The 19,862-nt window shown below is 42.9% G+C and overlaps 1 protein-coding gene across 1 annotated transcript in view; it reads right to left on the bottom strand.

The window, feature by feature from the left end:
* Positions 1-19,862, bottom strand: part of MYPN (myopalladin) — a 2,801,288-nt gene that overhangs the window by 1,181,512 nt on the left and 1,599,914 nt on the right. The window contains exon 11 of the mRNA XM_069240514.1: positions 14,661-15,164. Coding sequence (XP_069096615.1) covers positions 14,661-15,164 — 504 coding nt within the window. The remainder of the gene's footprint in view (positions 1-14,660; positions 15,165-19,862) is intronic.

The following is a 19,862-nucleotide window of genomic DNA, read 5'->3' as shown; positions in this document are numbered from 1 at the left end:
ACTGGGCACCGCCGTCTCAAGCACCACTGCACTGGGCCCTTCATCTCAAGCACCGCTGCACTGGGCCCTTCATCTCAAGCACCGCTGCACTAGGCCCTTCATCTCAAGTACCGCTGAACTGGGCACCGCCGTCTAAAGTACCGCTGAACTGGGCACCGCCGTCTCAAGTACCACTGAACTGGGCCCTTCATCTCAAGCACCGCTGGCCCATGAGCGGCAGGGGCTGGCCCGCATCTGTGTCGGGCAGGGCTGCACGAGGCACTCTGGGCACCAGGCCCCCTCCAGAACCAGTGGAGACTGTAATCCACTTGTGAGACTTTGGCTTTGCACTCCCCAGGATGTAACAGTGGGCAGCCCACCCACTGTCTGGACTTGTGAGACTGTGTCTTTGCACTCCCCAGGATGTCACAGTTGGCAGCCCACCCACTGTAGAGACTTGTGAGACTGTGGCTTTGCACTCCCCAGGATGTAACAGTGAGCAGCCCACCCACTGTCTGGACTTGTGAGACTGTGGCTTTGCACTCCCCAGGATGTAACAGTGGGCAGCCCACCCACTGTCTGGACTTGTGAGACTGTGGCTTTGCACTCCCCAGGATTGAACAGTGGCCATGGAGGCCCCTTGTGGATCTGGCGTCATGCACTCATCTGGCTGAGGTGCCCCCCCTTCCCTTCCCCCTGAGGTGCCTGTAGTTTTGCTATCTGATGCCCCTGCAGTGTTCTCTCCGTTGGAGTCAGGTATCCTGTGTGGGCTTTGCCCATGTGATTTGGGCCCAGTGGTCCACGAACAATGCCTGCTACAATGCTCAGACTTGTAGATTTATGTATATAAGAGTTTTTGATGTGTATATATATTTTTTTGGCAGTAATACAATATATTCCAATGTTTAGAATCATTTCCTTTTGTATTTGCATTCTTCCGGGGGGTTGGGGGGGTGTAACTCTGATGTGTTGCTATGCATTGATGTGTGTGTTGTAGTGGGTGAGGGTGGGTGTGTCGCGTATGTGTGTACCCGTAATATTTTCCCCTCCCCCCTCCCCTGTGTCGTAGGTGCAGTACTCACCGTTGTCTTCTGCGCCGGCGTTCGTGCTCCTGGTAGAGGAGCAGGAAGACTATCGCTGGGAGTATGTGGAGTTCGGTTTTCATGCTGTCCTGATTCCCCGTGGGGTGTATGGAGGTGAGCGTTTTCCCTTCGAAATGGCTGTTTCCGCCGTGTTTTTATCGGCGGGCTACCGCCCCGGAAAAGGTGGCGGATTGGTAGGTTGTGATACAGTGGGCAGTACATTGTCTCCCACCTGTCTGTTGGCGGTGACCGCCACGCAGTTTGTTTGTACCGCCATGGCGGGTGGTGTGTTAATGTGGCGGTCTCTGTTGGCGGTTTCCGCCAGGGTCGGAATTCCATTTTTTCTCCCGCCAGCCTGTTGGCAGTTTTGCCGCCGCTTTAACACCGACCGCTTTAACACCGACCGCCATTCCAGGGTTGGAATGACCCCCTTTGTGTCAATGGGAAACGGATATGCGGATCAAGTCACAAAGTTTTGTGCATTGAACTGTATATCGTTCAAAGATCAGTGGGAATTGTTATCGGAAACTGAAAATGAGACATGCACAGGTTATGCATTAAGGGTGGTTGACACAATGGAAGAGCTGAAACTGTTGCAGGGACGTGCCAGCAAAGATGAGAAACGCACTTGGATTCAAATGCAATGTGTACAAAGACCTGATGATTTGTGGGTTTCAGATGAGGGGAAGATGGTTTTGCCAAATAGTCTTTTGTCACAATTTGCAAGGTTTTACCATGGACAAGCACATATTGGAAGAGATGCCATGATTAGATTGTTCAAAATTGACTGGTTTAACCCGAAGTTCAGACAAGCTGCAGAAGTGATTTGTCACAGGTGTGTCATCTGTCAACAGATGAATGCGGGGAAAGGGACCGTGGTGAATTTGAGCCACATTGGGAGAGCAGGAGGTCCATTTAGCAGAATGCAGATGGATTTTATTGAGATGCCTGAGTGTGGAGGTCTGAGGTACGTGTTGGTGATTGTGTGCATCTTTAGTCACTGGATCGAAGCTTACCCTACACGTAGAAACGACAGTCTCACAGTAGCGAAATTTCTACTTAGGGAGTTGATACCACGTTTCGGGTTTCCGATCTCTTTAGAATCAGATAGGAGAAGTCACTTCAACAATTAGGTGGTTAAGCTCTTGTGTGCCGCACTGAACATTGAACAGAAGTTGCATTGTAGCTACCGTCCCGAAGCCTCAGGACTAGTGGAGCACATGAATGGTACCTTGAAGTCGAGAATGGCAAAGATGTGTGCAGCTACAAATTTGAAATGGCCTGATGCGTTGTCCTTAGTGCTGATGTCAATGAGAAATACACCTAACAAGAAAACAGGACTGTCACCGCATGAAATTCTCATGGTCCGAGCTATGAGATTGCCCGCAGTGCCTGCAAATGCTATTGTGAATATTACGGATGATATGGTGTTGGACTACTGCAAGGGTCTGGCTGACGTGGTCTGCACTTTCTCTCACCAGGTGGAAGCCACCACATTGCCACCGATAAATGATCCAGGTCACATCCTGAAAGCCGGTGACTGGGTTGTTGTCAAGAAACACGTGAGGAAGTCGTGTTTGGAGCCCAGTTGGAAGGGGCCATATCAAGTGACAAGTGATACTGACAACTACTGCTGCTGTGAAATGTGCGGGAACTCCAAACTGGATCCATGCCAGTCACACAAAGAAGGTGACGTGTCCAACTGATGAGGAACTTGAGTTATTGAGAATAACAGCTACAGAAAAGGAAGTCTCAGGGCCGGAGAGTAATCAAAGGGGAACTGAGACTGAAGAAGAGCCCGTTGAGAACGGCTTGGTCACTCCAGCAAGAGCTGAGACCCGGAGGGGTGACAGTGAGCCTATCTCAAGTGAGGCACCCATAATCCAAGGGGCCACCCCGAATATATTCACTTTAGCCGAAAAAAGAGCTGCAATAGACTCAATGAATTGGGGAAAGGCCCCTGGCCCTGATAAGATTCCGGGCGATTTATATAAGACAAGACCTGACATATGGGCACCTTATCTTAACCTAATCTGCAATGCAATTGCAGCTGGAGCCCCTGCCCCATCTTCCTGGAAAGGGGCTGAGATAGTTCCTATCTTCAAAAAAGGTAGCCCCAATAATCCTGCCAATTACCAACCGATTTGTCTCTTCTTGACAACTCCCAAAAAATGTATGCAAAACATCTTTTGCTTCACCTCGATGAATGGATTTCGGAGTCTGAAGCTTTATCTAATTTACAAGCGGGGTTCAGACCTGCTGTAAGCACCATAGACCAAGCCCTGAGATTCCTGGCAATCAAAAGGAAGAACGTGGACATGGGGGCGGGGAAATCTGTATGTGGTCTTTATAGACCTTAGAGCTGCATTTGACTTGATCCCCAGGAATATGCTATGGTCAACACTCTCCAATATGGGGGTTCCATCTGGCCTCTTGAAACTCATTACTCGACTGCATGATAACACCTATGCCCAAATTAGATGCAGTAGGGAGGGTGAGCTGACAGATCCTGTAGCCATTAAAAGAGGAGTGAGACAGGGTTGTGTCCTGGCCCCCACTCTATTCTTGTTTTACATAAATAACTGTATTCATTATTTAGAGAACTGCATAAACGACTCGCCCTAATTGGCTGGAAAGAAAATCCTGTGTCTGCTATACGCGGACGAAACAATCTTGCTAGCTAAATCACCAATGGGAATTCAAAATCTGGTCAACCAATTTTGTGTCTTCTGTAGAAACTATGGGCTGGACGTTAATGTCAAGAAAACGAAACTCATGATATACAGTACTTCAAGGAAACGATCTTGTGCAAGAATAGTAATTAACTCAATTCCGCTGGAGAAAGTGGAAGAGTTTGATTACCTAGGTATCAGACTATCGAATACAGGTAATTGGGAGGCAGCTATTGACAAAGGGGCACTTATTATAAGCCAAAGAGGTGGGGCCCTAGTACGCAGGTCTAGAAAGGCTCCGAGTCCCCCCCTGAATACAATTGCGGAGATTTATAATGTTCAAATACGTGCAGCGGCCCTGTACGGAGCAGAACTTTAGGGTTTGCACAGAAAATTGGACATTTTACAAACCAAAGAAAACCATTTCCTCAGACAGGTTTCCAGGCTAGGGATGGGCACACCAATGACCCCTCTTAGGCTCGATTTAGGATTAAATAGTATTAAAACTATAGCGGGCCTGAGATCACTCTCTTACTGGATCCGTCTATGGAAAACTGCCAAACTTGAACCATTTAGGGTGGCGATAAGAGAACTCATAGCATCTCCCCAGGGACCGGAAAAAATCCTTTGGCTGAAGGAGATGAAATCTGCCTGGGACAAAATAGGATTTCCCCATTACTGGAAACACCCTGAATTGATCCCCAATAACACAAGGCAACTTGTCAAAAGAAGATATTCAGAGAAAATCAATGAAGATTCCCTGCATCATAATGGGGCGGGCAGGCTAACAATAGAATTTCTTCAACTCAAACATGAACCCTGGCCCGAGAACTTTATGAATCTCCGTGTGCCTCCATATGCCCGTGCCTTATATCTCCAGCTAAGATATGGTACCTTGCCTATTAACAGCTACACGGCTCGCTGGCCACCAAGCAACCTTTCAACTGATAGATGTATATTTTGCCACCACTGTAAGGAAACAATTGAGCATATGCTGTTTTTCTGCCCCTTATACAAGAGCCCCAGAGGGAGGTGGATCATTCCCCTCTGTAAAAATGTATTACTGCAGGATAGAGCTAACGCGACCAGAATATGTAAATATGATACATTCAGACTGGTAGCTAGTTCAGTCACCAAATATCTATCAAAAGCCTGGTTTATCCGCCATAGGTTTATTTCAGCCAAGGGTACTCGAGTCGGTTAGGCACCTTTCCTGTCCATAGAAGGAGATTTTAACAAAATATATTTTTCTCTGTTTCCTATCCTTTAGATGTGTCATGCAACCTGATATTGATGTGAATTTTCTTAACTTTTATGTGGTATCTTTAGGAATTTTACTAGGAACCCGCGGCCTCTTATATGAGTAGTAGAGATCCCACAAGTTTATAGAGATGAACTTCCACCCAAAATTTGCCACGCCACTTGATAAAACATTTTATACATGATAATGAATTTTATTAGCTCACAAATTGGCTAAGACACTGAGCAAAGTTCCATGGAAGGTAATAGCTGTATATATTTGTATGATGGACATACGTTTTTTATCCAAGTTCTTTTATCTTATTGTATGTCTTTTTACTGTATTTTAAGTATGACCGTAGCCTTAGTTCTGAGGATTTTACCATAACATTTTACCCGATTGCTGGCTATTAGGTTTTATCAGTATCATGTATGATCATCGTTATTATGAATTTTAATGGTTTAAACTTATCATGGAAGACTGTTATTTTTGAATTTTAATGGTCTAAATTTCTAGACCGAATGAACTCAAATAAAAAACTGAGGCACCAGGGGAACCGACACAAAGAGAGTTTCTCCCAGAAGCAGACGGACACAGGTTTGATGTAGAGCCAGTGACAGACCCAGAAGGCGAAGGGAAAGAGTCAGGAGAGAAACAAAGCAGCCAGACTCCTCCTGAGCAAATTGCAGGTCCATCAAGAGAAGACACCATAGCATAAGAGGAGGGTGGAGAACAGCCACAAGAAATGCGAAAAATAAGAAAGGTACTGAAAGGAGATAAATGGCCAGAATTGCAAACTGGAAAAGGGAAAGTAGTCATCAGCGAAACAATAGAGGAAGAGGTTGATACCACAAGGAAGGAAGACCTGAGTGAAGCAGAATTGCAGGGTGACCGCAAATTGAAAAGGAAGAGAATAGCAAACAGAAGATACGCAGGTCCTGAATGGGCTTATGCAACCTCAGCTGAGTGGCAACAGTAGTTCTTGGCATTCTGTTTTGATCGAGAGGTTCCAGGTCAATACTACGGCATCTGAACTTGACACAGAGAAAAGAGATTGTGTTAAATTCGAAATAAAGCTGAAAAGCTGAGAGAAAAGGAGACTGATAAATTACCGGATGTGACACTGTTAACCTGAATTTACTTTTTTTTAAAAGAAAAGATTTTGACAAGCTGCTAACCTGATTTGACACGGATCCTGCAAGTGAGTGAAACGCTGTAAATACTTGCTAAAGAAAGACTTTGCTTGAGAAAAAAAAAAAGAGCTTTAGGCCTTCCTCAGTTGATTGTTTGCCTTTATATTGTTCTGCTTTCTGATTCTTTATAGATCATGAGTAACACTAGAGATAATAGTAAGGGGAGTAGGATTTGTAGATGGTTGGTTATTATTTTGGGTGTTGTGAGTGCGATAATAATCATAGGTGTGATTGTGGGAATGCCATTGGTGGATAAGAGTGGGACTAACAATGCTTCAATTCCTGAGACTGCTACACTAACACCATGGGAGAGATATGAGCAGGATACGAAATATTTGCATGAGGGAACTAACACAAAAGGGGAACTATCTACTAACGTTTTCTATCGCTTGTTGAATGAGTATGTTGAAACAATGGATGTGAAGAATTGTTATGTGTGCACAAAGATTCCTTCGTCAGTACAAGAAGGGGTTACTTATCATAGTTTGCCATTAACCTAAGGGATAAGTTGTAGTTTGTTATTAACAAGGCTTTATGATCAAGAATGTATTCAGTACTTCTATTCTAATCTAGATGTAGTGTTTTCTTTTGTGCCTATAAATGAATATTTGAGTAAGGTAGCTAGAGATCATAGTATTAAAAATAGTTAGGGGTTTCTTTGAGCCCACACTGACATTTGGTACAGCTTATGCGCATCGCAATAATCTAACCTGCTTACGCCTGTAGAGAAGAGCTTTTTAGATCACACTGATGACAGAAGAAAAGCTTTAAAAGAGAAGCTAGAAAACGGATTAGAGAAACTAACGTTTGCAAATGATTTTGCTTATAGTGCAATAAAGACACAAGGCAAATTAGCTTTAGAGGCATTGTACGTAGGAAAGCTTTGTGTATATATAGGCCAAAATCTGACCATGACACTATTTGTGGGAACAAGTGAGTGCAGACATGTGTTTTTGTTTCAGAGTAAGTGGACATTTATGTTAAATGGAAAGGATCCAGCGATCCCGGGGATCTATTACATATGTGGACTTAATGCTTATTACCGTCTTCCAAAGGGATAGTGTGGGACATGTTATTTGGGAATAGTTTTTCCAAATATTTACCAATTTGATGACTTAAGAAAGTTTCCTAAAGTGTCTGAATTACATCATACTAGACAGAAAAGAGAGACAGCGGCTGCTGTCGTGGGTGATATATTTGGAGCAATAATTCCTTCAGTGGGAGTTATCTTAAACTCCATAAAGATTTGAAAGTTGTCTATTATTGTGGATAACATGCTAACGAACTTCACAGGTGCTATACTCTTGGTGGATACTTAAGTTGCTGCGGAGAGGGCTATGACTCTTCAAAATAGGCTTGCTTTAGACATTCTTTTAGAGAAAAGTGGTGGAGTCTGTAGGATGCTTAATGAGCGCCACTGTTGTGCCTATATACCCGATAATAGTAATAAGATTAGGAGTATGCTTACTAACCTAACAAGAGATAGTAAATATTTGAAGGAGCTGAAAGAACCTGGAGTTTGGGAAAAGGTTGGAAAGGGACTTGCTAAAGTGGGAAGTTGGTTTAGTAATATTTGGCATGGGATACTTGCAAAAAGAATACAGGGGATATTAATTGTTTTAGCTTGTTTATTCGGACTATGGTTATCATGTAAAATTAGTAAAAGAATTAGAGAAAAATTGGCAAAACGCAATATGAGGAAGGAAGAAAAGAAAAGGGAGAAAATATTCAAAGCAAAATACGAAAAGACAAAAATGGGGGAACAAATTGAAATGAAGGAACTAAGAAAGTGAAAGAAAAGTAAAGAGTGGATTTGTGTCATGACAAGAGTCATCAGAGGAGGGATTGATGGAGTGTGATTAAAATCTAACAATTAACATGAGAAGATTGCAATATAATGCTTAGTGAAATCGCATAAAAAATGTAAACGTTAACGTAGGTGTATGAAATGTGCCCACGGGGAGTGGCCACCAATTCATACGATGATTAATGAAACTGCCTTATAATGAAATATTAATGTACTAATGTATGATTTTGTATTAGTATTAAGAGTTATATGTATTAGAATTGCAAATTAGTCACTAGGCCTTAGTTAGCATGAGTCGGGCCTAGCTGCCCGGTTGCATATTAAATGTGTTTTTTCTAACGTGCAATGTGCTGACTTGCTGAAGGACATGAAAATTTACTTTTCCAGGAGTTAGAGATGTGAGTGTAACCGTAGTAAATCTTCTCATGAGAACCCGACTTGCTCAAGGAGACATTCTTGTGGAGCACAACAGTGTAATTCGCAACAGGTACAAGGTCATTTAGACTAGGGAAGACAATGGGACTACTGACTTGAGTAACAAATGTCACTTATTCCTCACCTGCCATTCTACCCGTTGGAGGCGTCAAACCTAGGAACCAATAAACTACCTGAGAACTGTTATGGGGTGACAATCTTAATGAGGCGACAAGTAAACCATTGGATGGAGATAATGATGCACCAAAACTTGACCAATTGGAAATTAGAGACTTGTTCGACAATTTTAATATAATCGCATGACCCAAGGAGAAATGAGCCAATATATGCCATTCTTTTACCTTAGCCATTACGTGCCTTTTGCTATCACCCAGCCACTTTGATACTCTGCTTAAAGACTTTGCTGTTTAACTCTTCAAACCATCCTCACCTTTTGCCTAGCCCGTTCTATACTTTTCCTCCTTATGAGAGAGGTATTCCTTATTGCCCCGTCTTGCTGAACTTTGTTGTGTTTCCTGGCTGATGGCGAATCAACTGATGTCCTGAGGATGAAGACTGACTCTGTATGCTGACTCATTACGGAGGGTAACTATATGATGATGAGATTGTAAATGTCTTTTTGCCTTTTCTTTCTAGGTACCAACTGCTTCTTTTGATAGAGAGCATAGATAGATGTTTTCTAAATTTGTGTTGCTAAATTGTTTTGCATGAAGCCCAACATGCTAATGCTAATTCGGGGTTAGTTAAGGAGTTCACTAAACGGACGCAAATAGACAAATGACTGAATCTATGCTTTGTTGAATAATGCGCTAATGATACTCTGCTAAAATTAATCAATGTTGACGTTGTGCTATGTACTGATGTTTATGATCTTTGCTTTGCTGAAATCTTATTTGAGTTGCCATATTATGACATTGTTGATGTGTTTTCTGGTTTTGAGACTAATAAACTTGCTAGTAGAGTGTAATCAATAGGGAATAAATATCATAAATCTTACTAAATTCTGTGTGGTTATTCATGACTGAAAGGTCATGGTGTGTTCCGATTCCTATTGAGGTCATTAACTAATTTGATTGACTTGCTATTGTGAATATTGATGAGGTTATTGATTTATTGATTGACATTTTGATTAGTTATCTCGTCTTAAGGAGACTTCAATAAGGGTCAAAAGATTCATCGGACTAAAACGAGTCCCAGAGTGAGTAAATTATCTAGATTGGGACGCGTTATCACTACTCTATTCTGATCCCTCCAATCTGGATTGGCCACAGTCTCTTCGTGAGGCTGACGTTTAACCTGGGCTCTGGTCAGCCCAGCTGAACTTGTCCAGGCCAAGTACGCCTCTTGGACTGACTCTAGCCTGAGTGCAATGAGGTGATTGCTAACCTGGCTCCCAACACCATGTTACTTTTGTGCTACTAGACCAACCATGTTTTACCCTTGACTTCTATCACAGACCTGGCAAGCGATACTTCATGCAGTCCCTGCTCGCTAACAAGCCATTCCCAATAGTACCAAGAGAATTTCCTCAAGCTGAGATACTTCCTCTCAACCATAGTCCTTTGGGTGCCAGTAGGCCCAGACTAACCAAAATTTGATAAAGTGCAATACAGAAAGACAACTTGCTGTGTTGGACTGCATCAAATGGAGAGGGAAGGAATGCACCATATCTATCAAAATGTGGCACATTCCTGCTCTCTCCTTCCGCTGGTGCACTTGTGGGTGCCTAGCGTCAACACAGGAACCCTTGCATTATGGTGCAAGGGTGCCTGTGTTGCAGATAGGATAGTTTTGTGCACCCTCCTGTACAAAACAATCTTTAAAGACAGTCTCCTCTTCCTAAGTGTTCTGATGAATGAAGCACACTTAGAAAGAGGAAGCAGTGAGAAGAAATAGACATTTCTCCTCCTCGCACCTCTTTTGGGAAGGGCACCTCTTTTGGGAAGGTGTACAATGTGGATGCATTCCTAGGTAATCAGTTAAGGTCAATCTAGGAATGTGCCAAAATACATGGGTGGATGTATGGGAACGCCCACACTTCTCTGATGTGACACCTTCACAGCACATCCTAATGCAAGGCAGCGACGTGCACTGTTTGGCATCACTCCAGAGCTCCCAAGCAACGCAGGACCACACAAAGTGGCCTTGGGTGGTTTGGTAAATCTGACCTAAGTATTGCATTGTCCTTGTGTCACCTTGTGTGACGCAAGGGCAACATAATCCTATGTTAAATCTGGATCCCTACTTCCTTATGAGAGAAGCCTTGTTTCCAAAGGTGTGCACCCTGAATATTGTCCCCAGAGTATCAATGGGACATAATATTGAGGACAACCTATCAAAAAGAAAATACTGACACTTAAGTAAGTCTAGATTTTCTATACTTAACGCCAGATATATGTAACTACGCAGTACATATACCTTCAAGGTACACAGATGTGGAGTTAGAAATAAAATCTATACTTCTCTTAAAATATCTATAAAATCTATACTTCACTCTATGCACTTAGCTTTTTATATTCTGGCCCTCGATATTTTGTACCAGGATATTCTGGGGGTTAATATTCAGTTTTAACACTGTTCTCAATGATTCCCATCTCACTCCCAAATTCCATGATGTTTGGCTGAAAGTACTGAGGAGTATTTGGAACACTCACCCACAGCAACTAGGTTGAGTGACAATGGGCCCTCACTGATACCAGTCTCTACCAGTAACATACTGGCTATCAAACTTGCAGATGACATTTGGCTAACTTAACTGGACAGTCCTTCTTGTAATGCCCTTCATGGTGGCACCCAGAGAAAGTTAGCACCTTGGGTGCAGTGGGGGTCTTGTTCTTTCCCTTCTCCCTGTGGTTCTGACTAGGAACCCAATTCTCCTTTCAATGCATTTACCAGCTGTGACCCATAGCACTATTCTGGTACTCCCCCCCTGTTTTGGAGGCATTGTAATGCAAACTCCAATAAGGAGCTTAGATGTGCTTGGAATGGCCATTACTGGCAGGATGAGGAGGAGGAGCTCGGTGCAGCCCTGCTTACACCTGAATAGACTGTGTCCTGCCTCCACACAAAGGACTGTGTACTCCCTGTAGTAACTCTGGAGCAAGGACATAGAAGGCAGGGAACCTTGGGATTTCAAAAAGAAACCTCTAGAAGCTTCTCCTCCACTTCAAAGTCACACCTGGGTATAAATACTGGACCTCAGACACCAACTCTTCAGTACACTTCTGGACCTGTAGATAGTTCGCCAGGAAGAAGGACTGCTATGCTGCTACAATGACTGCAACTCTGCTGGACTGCTGCTCTAAAGGACCTGTTGCCCTTTTGCCTTAGTGAGGAGAGACTGGATCCGTAAATTCACCCTTGAACCCAGGACACCAGAGTGACTCCAAGGGCTAGTCTGCTGGCCTCCTGATCTGAGCCTCAGAGACATAAAAGGCTCCTAACATTCTGCACTAGCCTCTGGACCCAGCTGCAGCGAGTTCCTGGACTCCAAGTGGTGCCCATCAGATCATGAACCCTTGGTGTGGCCTAAAGGACATGAACTGAAGCTTCTGGGTTCTTCTCGAACGCAAAAGGTCCCATTTACAACTCAAATCTCTGCCAGCTGCCTCTTCACGCTAAAGCATTGACTGCTAGCAGAGGAACACTAAAGCGATGCTCCAGTAACACCCGCCCAACGCAGGCCAGCAATTACTGCTTCACCAACAGCCTCCATTGATGCTCTCCTTACTCCTTGTGGCCCTCTACAATGGAAACAGGGCTCTTACCTTGAATTTGAGAAGATAAACTTCAGCAGGCCTAACCTGGTGACTGTAGCTGACATGCATTCCATTGCAGTCAGCCTGAAGGTGTGACTTTGTCCTGGTACAATGAGACCAAATTCCTGAGTTAGCACTTTCGTGCATTTGGCACTATTTTCACTACAATCTTCAAAAACTATTAATAACTCTGGTTCTAATGATTGGCTTTTTGCTATTTTGGTCTTACTTTATTTATTAAACTGTATTCTATTCTTCTAAACTGGTGTGGGTTCCTTTTGTGGTGCAATTTCACTGTGTACTGTTTGAAGTGTTTCACAAATACTTTACACATTGCCTCTGAGTTAAGCCTGACTTCTCTGTGCCAAGCTACCCAACGGTTGAGCACAGGTTAATTTAGGTTTACTTGTGACTACACCATGAGAAGAATTGTGGCTGCTGCTTAAAAAGGGTTTCACTCCCCTCAACCAGCGATCCAATTTCTTACAGTCAGGTTTCAAGTTCTCAGACTTAAACCTTTCTTGTTCTCCCAGAACCTCTGTAAAGATTGGACTGGCTTTAGGACCATATGTCTAATCAGAGCTTACTACATTCACTCATCTGTCAGATTGTCATTGTCAAGAATTCTTTCAATGCCCTCAGTTGTTTTTTAACAGGGTGGGGACAGTAGACTTTTTGTCCCTTTGTCTTCCAGTCTCTAATGTTTGTTCATGTACTAAGCAGATTACCTTTTCCGGAATATCACTATCCCTCACGTCACTTTATATGTTTCTGTTAGCAACCACAGGTTCTAAAACAACAAAGGTAACAAAACCTCTTATCAAGTATAGATCTTTTAACAATCCCAAGAGAACATTTTTAAGCCACAAATCCAATGGTAACCAAACAAATAAGGATAACTTATCTAATAGTGCCTTCCAGAATGTTTGTGAATACAACAGTGTATGAATGAAATTTCCATCTTTACAAAGGGATCTTTGACATGTCTGATTAGTATGCTGTCACATTTTCCATAGTCATTTTTGGTGTTGTAATTGCAATGTACCCTGAATTTCCTTGATATTTCATTGTACTATAGTTCTCAAAATTGAAAATGGTTGGACGACTGATGGCCTTGCAGATAACTTGCTAATGCTCTCCAGCTGTGCAAAGTACTCAACCTTCTTCACTGCATAAATGCTCAGTATTCATCTTCACCTATCCTCTGCATACCCATCCAACTTCTTTCCACCACCTTCATATCTGCAGTATTGTCAACCTCCCACAACAATAGCTGTCTTGATCCTTTACATTCCATGATATCTTTCCACTTTTTCTGTTCCTTCACTGAATAAGATTATGCAAATGGCTCTAACAAACTTTTCAGAACAACATTCTCATTTTAGGTTCTCTAATTGCAAATAATGCCTAGATTAAATGCTTTCCCTGCTATTCGTAGAACATTATCCTTGATTATAAATGCTATAGAGTGATGTATTTACCAAGTGCAGCAGTAAATACCAAGGGGCAAATTTACCTATATTTCACGCAATGCAGCAGGATAACTTGCTGTGAAGCATTGCGTGAAAGGTAGAGGGCAAAAATTAACCACATTTATTAAGGAATGGCACATTTCTGCTGTCTCCTAGCGCTGGCACTCTTATGCCTGCCTAGTACCAATGCAGGCACCGTTGCACCACGGTGCAAGGCTGCCTGCGTTACGAGCAGGATTGCTTTTGTGTACGAAAGGACACCTTCCTACACAAAATCAATCCTGAAAGGCATTTTCCTCTTTGTATGTGTGCTGCTGAATACATCACACATACAAAAAAGAAGTTACGAGGAGAAATCAAGATATTTCTACTCATTAAGCTGAGGACCTGGAGGTGTACTATTTTGGCGCAATCCCAGGTTTACAGACCTTGGTAAATCTGGGATAGTGTCAAAAAACATGGGTGGATGTGTGCGAACACCTACATTCCACCCATGGAAAGCCTCCCTGCAGCAAAGTAATGAAAGGCAGGAAAACGTGTTACCCTGCATTACATTGGTATTACTAAACCATGCAGTAATGCAAGGTGGCTTTCTGTGGCTTAGTAAATCCCAATTAAGGGCTTGTGTTGCCTTGCGTCACGTTCTGTGACACAAGGACAACTCAAACCCTTAGTAAATCTGCCCCCTACTAGTTTGCGCACTGCTCAGAAAAATCAAGAATTACCTGTGGAGTTGGTGTATTCCACACCAAATTTGTGGGTATAGCAATTTACCATATATTTATCCTCAAGTTTGATCTGCCTTAATTTACATGGGTAAAGTGTGGAGTGTACGGTGTTTAACTTTATAGAGATACTCAGAATTTTGATTTATGCAATGGCAGTAGTTACTAGCCATATGGAAGTTCAGTTCAATATTTGTGATTGGGGCCGTGGAAATATGAACAAATAACTACAGTAATCAAATATAATATAATTACAATTAATCAAACTTGTATATCAGCATGCAATGTGAAACTTACAATGTTGGTGCACTTCGAGGTAGACCCATATTGTTGGTTAGGGGTGGGATAGAAGGCAATGATGGAAGAACCGTTCTGAGAAAAGCAGCTGGGTTTTGAATCCTAATAGTAGGTGTCGAGGTTTGAGCGTTTGTATGATCTGCAAACGAATTCTGACTGGACAGCTTTTTCAGGGACGACGATACCACGGGCTCTGCAAAGGCTAAAGGAGATGGTGGCTTTCCAGAATGGGTGAAGCTGGACATTCGAACAGCAGAGTTTAGCGGTGAAAATGTGGTTGTTGTTCGAGAGGCACCAAATTCTTTAGGTCTAGTATAAGCGAATGGCTCTGGGTACGTAACTTTCCGTAGCTGGTTGGCAGGAGATTCATGCTGTTGTTCAGTTGGTGGAGGCAAAGAGTTCAAACTGCTCATATCGACTCGAAACTTCTGTTTAAATGAAGGTTGCAACTGCTGCTGTTCAAGCAAAACTTGACTGTGAAGTAGCTGTAATTGAACAGGTCCGCTGAGGACAAATAAAGGATGGAAAATACATTAGATGTGTGCATTATAAACAATCAATGTTTTTCATAATGGTGGGGTAGTAATTATTAACAGCACGCTTTCACTGCTACATGGAGTTACATTACTATGTACAAAGCCATATGATTTCCTTGGTATAAAAACTGACAGTTCCTAGTCAGAATCAGTGATTACCTTTCTCTGGTTTCCGAGTAGCTTACGGATTTATTAGGAGAAATTCAGAGAAAAATGGATGTGCTGACGGGTCGACTGGCCGTACCGGTCAATGGGCGTTTTCCCTGGAGGCTGGAAGGGTTAGGAGCTGCTTTTGTTACTGGGGGCGGGTTTTGTAGCGTGCAGCAGTTTTAAAAGCACTGCAGAGTTCCTTGTATAGTCGACAGTTTTCAGGCAACAACAAAAGTGCCAAGATACCTTGGTGATTAATATGCCTGCTAGAGAGAGGTCAGGGTTTTGTCTAGTGGCAGTTTTTTTTCTCATCTAAGGTAGAATACAGGGTTAATATGCCTGCTGCAAAGAACGTGTACTATGCAGATCCTAGAGCAGTATTTTATGTGTATTGCTCAGTGGGATACTTCTTTTGTGACAAAAATAATTTTGTTACTGTACCGTTCATAAGTTACAATCATAATCTATTACTGGAAGCTATCAACTGCCTACTGAGAGCTGCATGCAAAATGCATAGTACAGGTTAGAAAGTTATGTGTATTCCTTGTCTTTGATTGCCCTATTTTTGCTAAAAAAGGGTTTGTTTGGGTAGAAATAAATTGGTAGTAGTAAAGTCAATCCCAACCACTGTGTTTTGTTCTGAATCCTGTGTTTTTGCTTCCCCAGACTAAGTACTCTTAAAAATGCCTACCAGTATGTATGAGATGTGAATCCTACACTTTGTAGTCCCCATGGTCAACATTTTCTATAGACTGATTTACACATGTATGATTCATTGTCTCTGTATGTGTGTGTGATGTAAAGTGCTCCAACATCCTATGCAGTTAAGAGAGATACTATAAAACAGATGAAATACATGTGAGAGAGGGGCTATGGCAAGATGAGAGTCACTGTTAGAGGTTGATGATGAGGGAATCATAGAAGAACCCCATTAAAGATTGCTGTATTCTGGTGCACTGTAAAGTCATTTATTATACTTTAAAAACTAATCCAATTTAATATATAATGAAAAATGTGTTTTCACAAATTTTCTTGGAGAGGCAACCCACCTAGCCCCTTTCTAGTGGTCCGCCTGCACATTATGCACCCTTTGGGACTGGTCTGACAAAATTTGCTAGGGATATGGTTCCCAGACAGGCCCTAGACGTGCTTTAGTGTGAAATGTACAAATGTATGAAAAATGCAGACCTGCAGTCTTTATTTTTCACAAAAATAAGATCTCCTGTCGCAGGCTCATGCATGTTCTCAAACTTCAGAATTATGGTATGTCAACTAGTATCAGAATTACAAAGGCCCAGATTTACCAAGATTTTGCATTGGGGTTGGTTCACTTTGTTGGCACAACCCAGGCACAAAATCCATTTTGGGATTTACAAAGCAACGCAAATCCCGGTGTGTATGGCCTTATGTGGCTTTGCTAAAAAAGAAAAAGTAACAATACACAGTACATTTGGCTGCCTTAAGTTACCTTGTATCAGGTATGCGTGACATGGGTAGTCCATGGGCATTTCTGTGCATCGACTCATGCATTTTGACACAAACCCATAGTTACAAGGACTTGTAAATGTGGGTTTGCACCAACGTGCTGCATCTACCTGAGGATGCCGTAACGAGAACTATCTTTATTTCTCCTCGTTATATCTGATGTGTGTGTGTGCTACATTCTGTAGGGGGGAATAATCATCTTTATTGTTTGGATAATAAAATACATTACAATTTAAAATCCGTTGCAAAATAAAAACCAATACCAATCAATAATATAATACACAGTTAAAATTATCTTTATTGATGGCGCGAAAAGACATGCGCTCGAAACCTTTAACAATACATTCCAATGGTTACCAATGAATAGGGGGACTTCAACAGGACATCGATTAGACAATAGACCCCCTACCCTTTAAGTGCAGGCGTGCTCTAATTCAGTAACCCATTGACAACCATAAGGCACATGCCAAGTGACAAAGGTGAAAGTTCAGGTACTGATCAGGATAGCTCGACCTGAACGGGGTAAGAGCACATTGAACTGCACTCGCAGTGCCCAAAGAAATTTGGCCAAGGTGGCCTTGATAAATTTGACCGCCGAAACATTTAGCATTGTATTCTTAGGATCCAATGATGCTATTACAGCCTGTTGGCAGTCGCAGACCCCCAGTTCATTCCACTTTGTCCGCAGCAGTCTTCTCCACTCCTGAAGCAATGATGGGCACAAAGAAACCACATGTTCGGGGATTCCTCCCCGATACCACAGCCCCTACACGTAACTCCCTCCCCTGGCGCTTAGCGCCAAGACAGTGCATGTTTACGGAAGCCGCAGTCACCCATCCTCAATGCCATACATTTTTCTTTCAGGTGGATGCCATAGGTACAGGAGAGATAGCCCAAGGGGGAGCTTGGGTGAAATGAGTTAATAACTGACCAGGCGTGCTTTTGGTATCCTAGAAGAGCTCGGTCACTATAAGACCAGAGCTGAATGCTCTTCTTCATCCCCAGCTTAAATACAGGGTGAAACAGATTGGCTGCCCAGAGCCCGTCGGCTTCCAGTAACTGTCTACAATTGACCAAAAAGCGGTGATATGACCCTTTTCTCTTGTTTGCGCTTAGTTCCCGCCATAGTACTGACTCTAAACTGCCAGACTTTACCCTGTGCAATTTATGACAACATTTCAAAAACGCCCCGGAGCCCACAGCTTGCTGGTCCGCAAGCCCAAATTCCAGCCTCACTTGCCCAGGAGATGCAGTTTACAGTAGGTGGAGAACCCTCTTATAGATCCTAGTGACCAGCCGGTTTAATAACCCGTCACCAATATCCATCATTTCTTCTCAACCATAAGACAGTGAAGGGATGATCTTTACGCTCATAGCCTTCAATAGTGGAAGCAAACTAGGCCCCCTCAATGTTCTAGATAACGTTGCCAAGGCAACCTACAAGCAAACGCTTTGGCTTCCATCTCCTTCCTTTGAATGGCAAAGCTGCCTCTGGTGTCGAGATGCACTCCCAGGTATTTATTTGATGAGTCAGAGGTGTGCTTATTAGTCTTATAGAACCAACTGGTGCTCAGCAGCCTTCTCCTGCATAATGAGACCACTTTTATCTTAAGCAGATTTACCTCTAGATCATTCTTAGCTGTATACGAGGCCAGTTTATTAAGCAGCCATTGACTGCCAACCCTTGTATGGCTAAGCATTGCCAGGTCATCCGCAAACAGCAGATGGCTCAGTCACAGGCCCCCAATTTTGGGGGAATGTGAGTTGACAGAATCGAGTGCAGATGACATGCCAAAAATATACAAATTGAACAGCAGGGCACAACCCTGTTTTACCTGCGAAACTTTGGAATTTTTTCTGGAGACAGAGCAACCATCTCCTAGTTTGATACAAATCCAAGTGGCAGTATGTAGTTCGATAATGGCCCCCAAGAGCACACAAGGAATACCCCAACGTTGTAGCTTCACCCAAAGAGCGCACCTGGGCACCCGAACAAAGGCTGCCCTTAAGTCGACAAAGCATGAGTGCAGCACCGAGGCCGAGAGTCGTGCCTTGTCTGTCAGGATGGACAATGCTAAAAGGTTTGTGGACGTCCCATTAGTGACCGAAAACCCTGTTTAGGAAATGGGAATTAAGCCATTCAGACCAACCTAGGATTGAAGATCCTCTAGAAGATGACTAGCATAAAACTTAGCCTCATTGTCGAGGACAGCTATTAACCTGAAGTTGGCTGGATATGACCTTAAGCCACTTTCTTAAATTGGATGAATAATGGCACCACACCTTTAATCGGGAATCCTCGAGTAAAAAAGACATTGATGGAAGAAACTTGCAAAATTGTCCCCCAAAAAAGGGGTGTCCTGTTTAAACACAGCCTGTGGGATACTGTGCATTCTGTAGGATTTGTGCATTAAGGTATCCTTTTCTTTACAAAACTAATCTGACCAAAACACAGACAGTCTTGCATCAGGATGCAAGGGTGCCTGTGTTGGAGAGAGCAGAATTGCACCATATCTTTGAAAATATGGACCTCTTTCCCTTTCACGCAAAACAGCACAGCAACTTCATTTGCTGTGCCACACTGCACTGCATGAAATGTTAGTGAATATGCCTCAGAATGTCTAGCATTCCGTGAAGCGTTGCATACCCATGCAATTTTAGAAGCATGAGATTTTACATCCAGCTTTAAAATCATTGCATTTTGTCCAAAATCAGAACTTGGTTTGTCAGGATTTTTCAGATTCATGGTATACATGCTTAATGTATGATGGAACAACGCATGCGCCAACCATGCATGCCTGAACAACGTGGTCAGAACAACAACCGCATTGTTTCCACAAATGCCTTTACCACGATTTTTCGTTGTAAGGGCATGCCTATTAAAGGCATATGTGGAACCGCATGTATAGTTTTTGCATGCAACCCCCCCACCCGCCCTAAAAATACAACTACCCCGATACTCCCCACCTACCCCAAGCCCTAAAACCTAACCCAAAACCTCACCCGCCCTAAAAACAACCAACCCCACCCC

This window comes from Pleurodeles waltl, chromosome 6 (assembly GCF_031143425.1).
Source record: "Pleurodeles waltl isolate 20211129_DDA chromosome 6, aPleWal1.hap1.20221129, whole genome shotgun sequence".
Classification (NCBI taxonomy): Eukaryota; Metazoa; Chordata; class Amphibia; order Caudata; family Salamandridae; genus Pleurodeles; species Pleurodeles waltl.
Note: the sequence above shows the minus strand (reverse complement) of the source record. Positions and strands in the feature narration are given on the sequence as shown.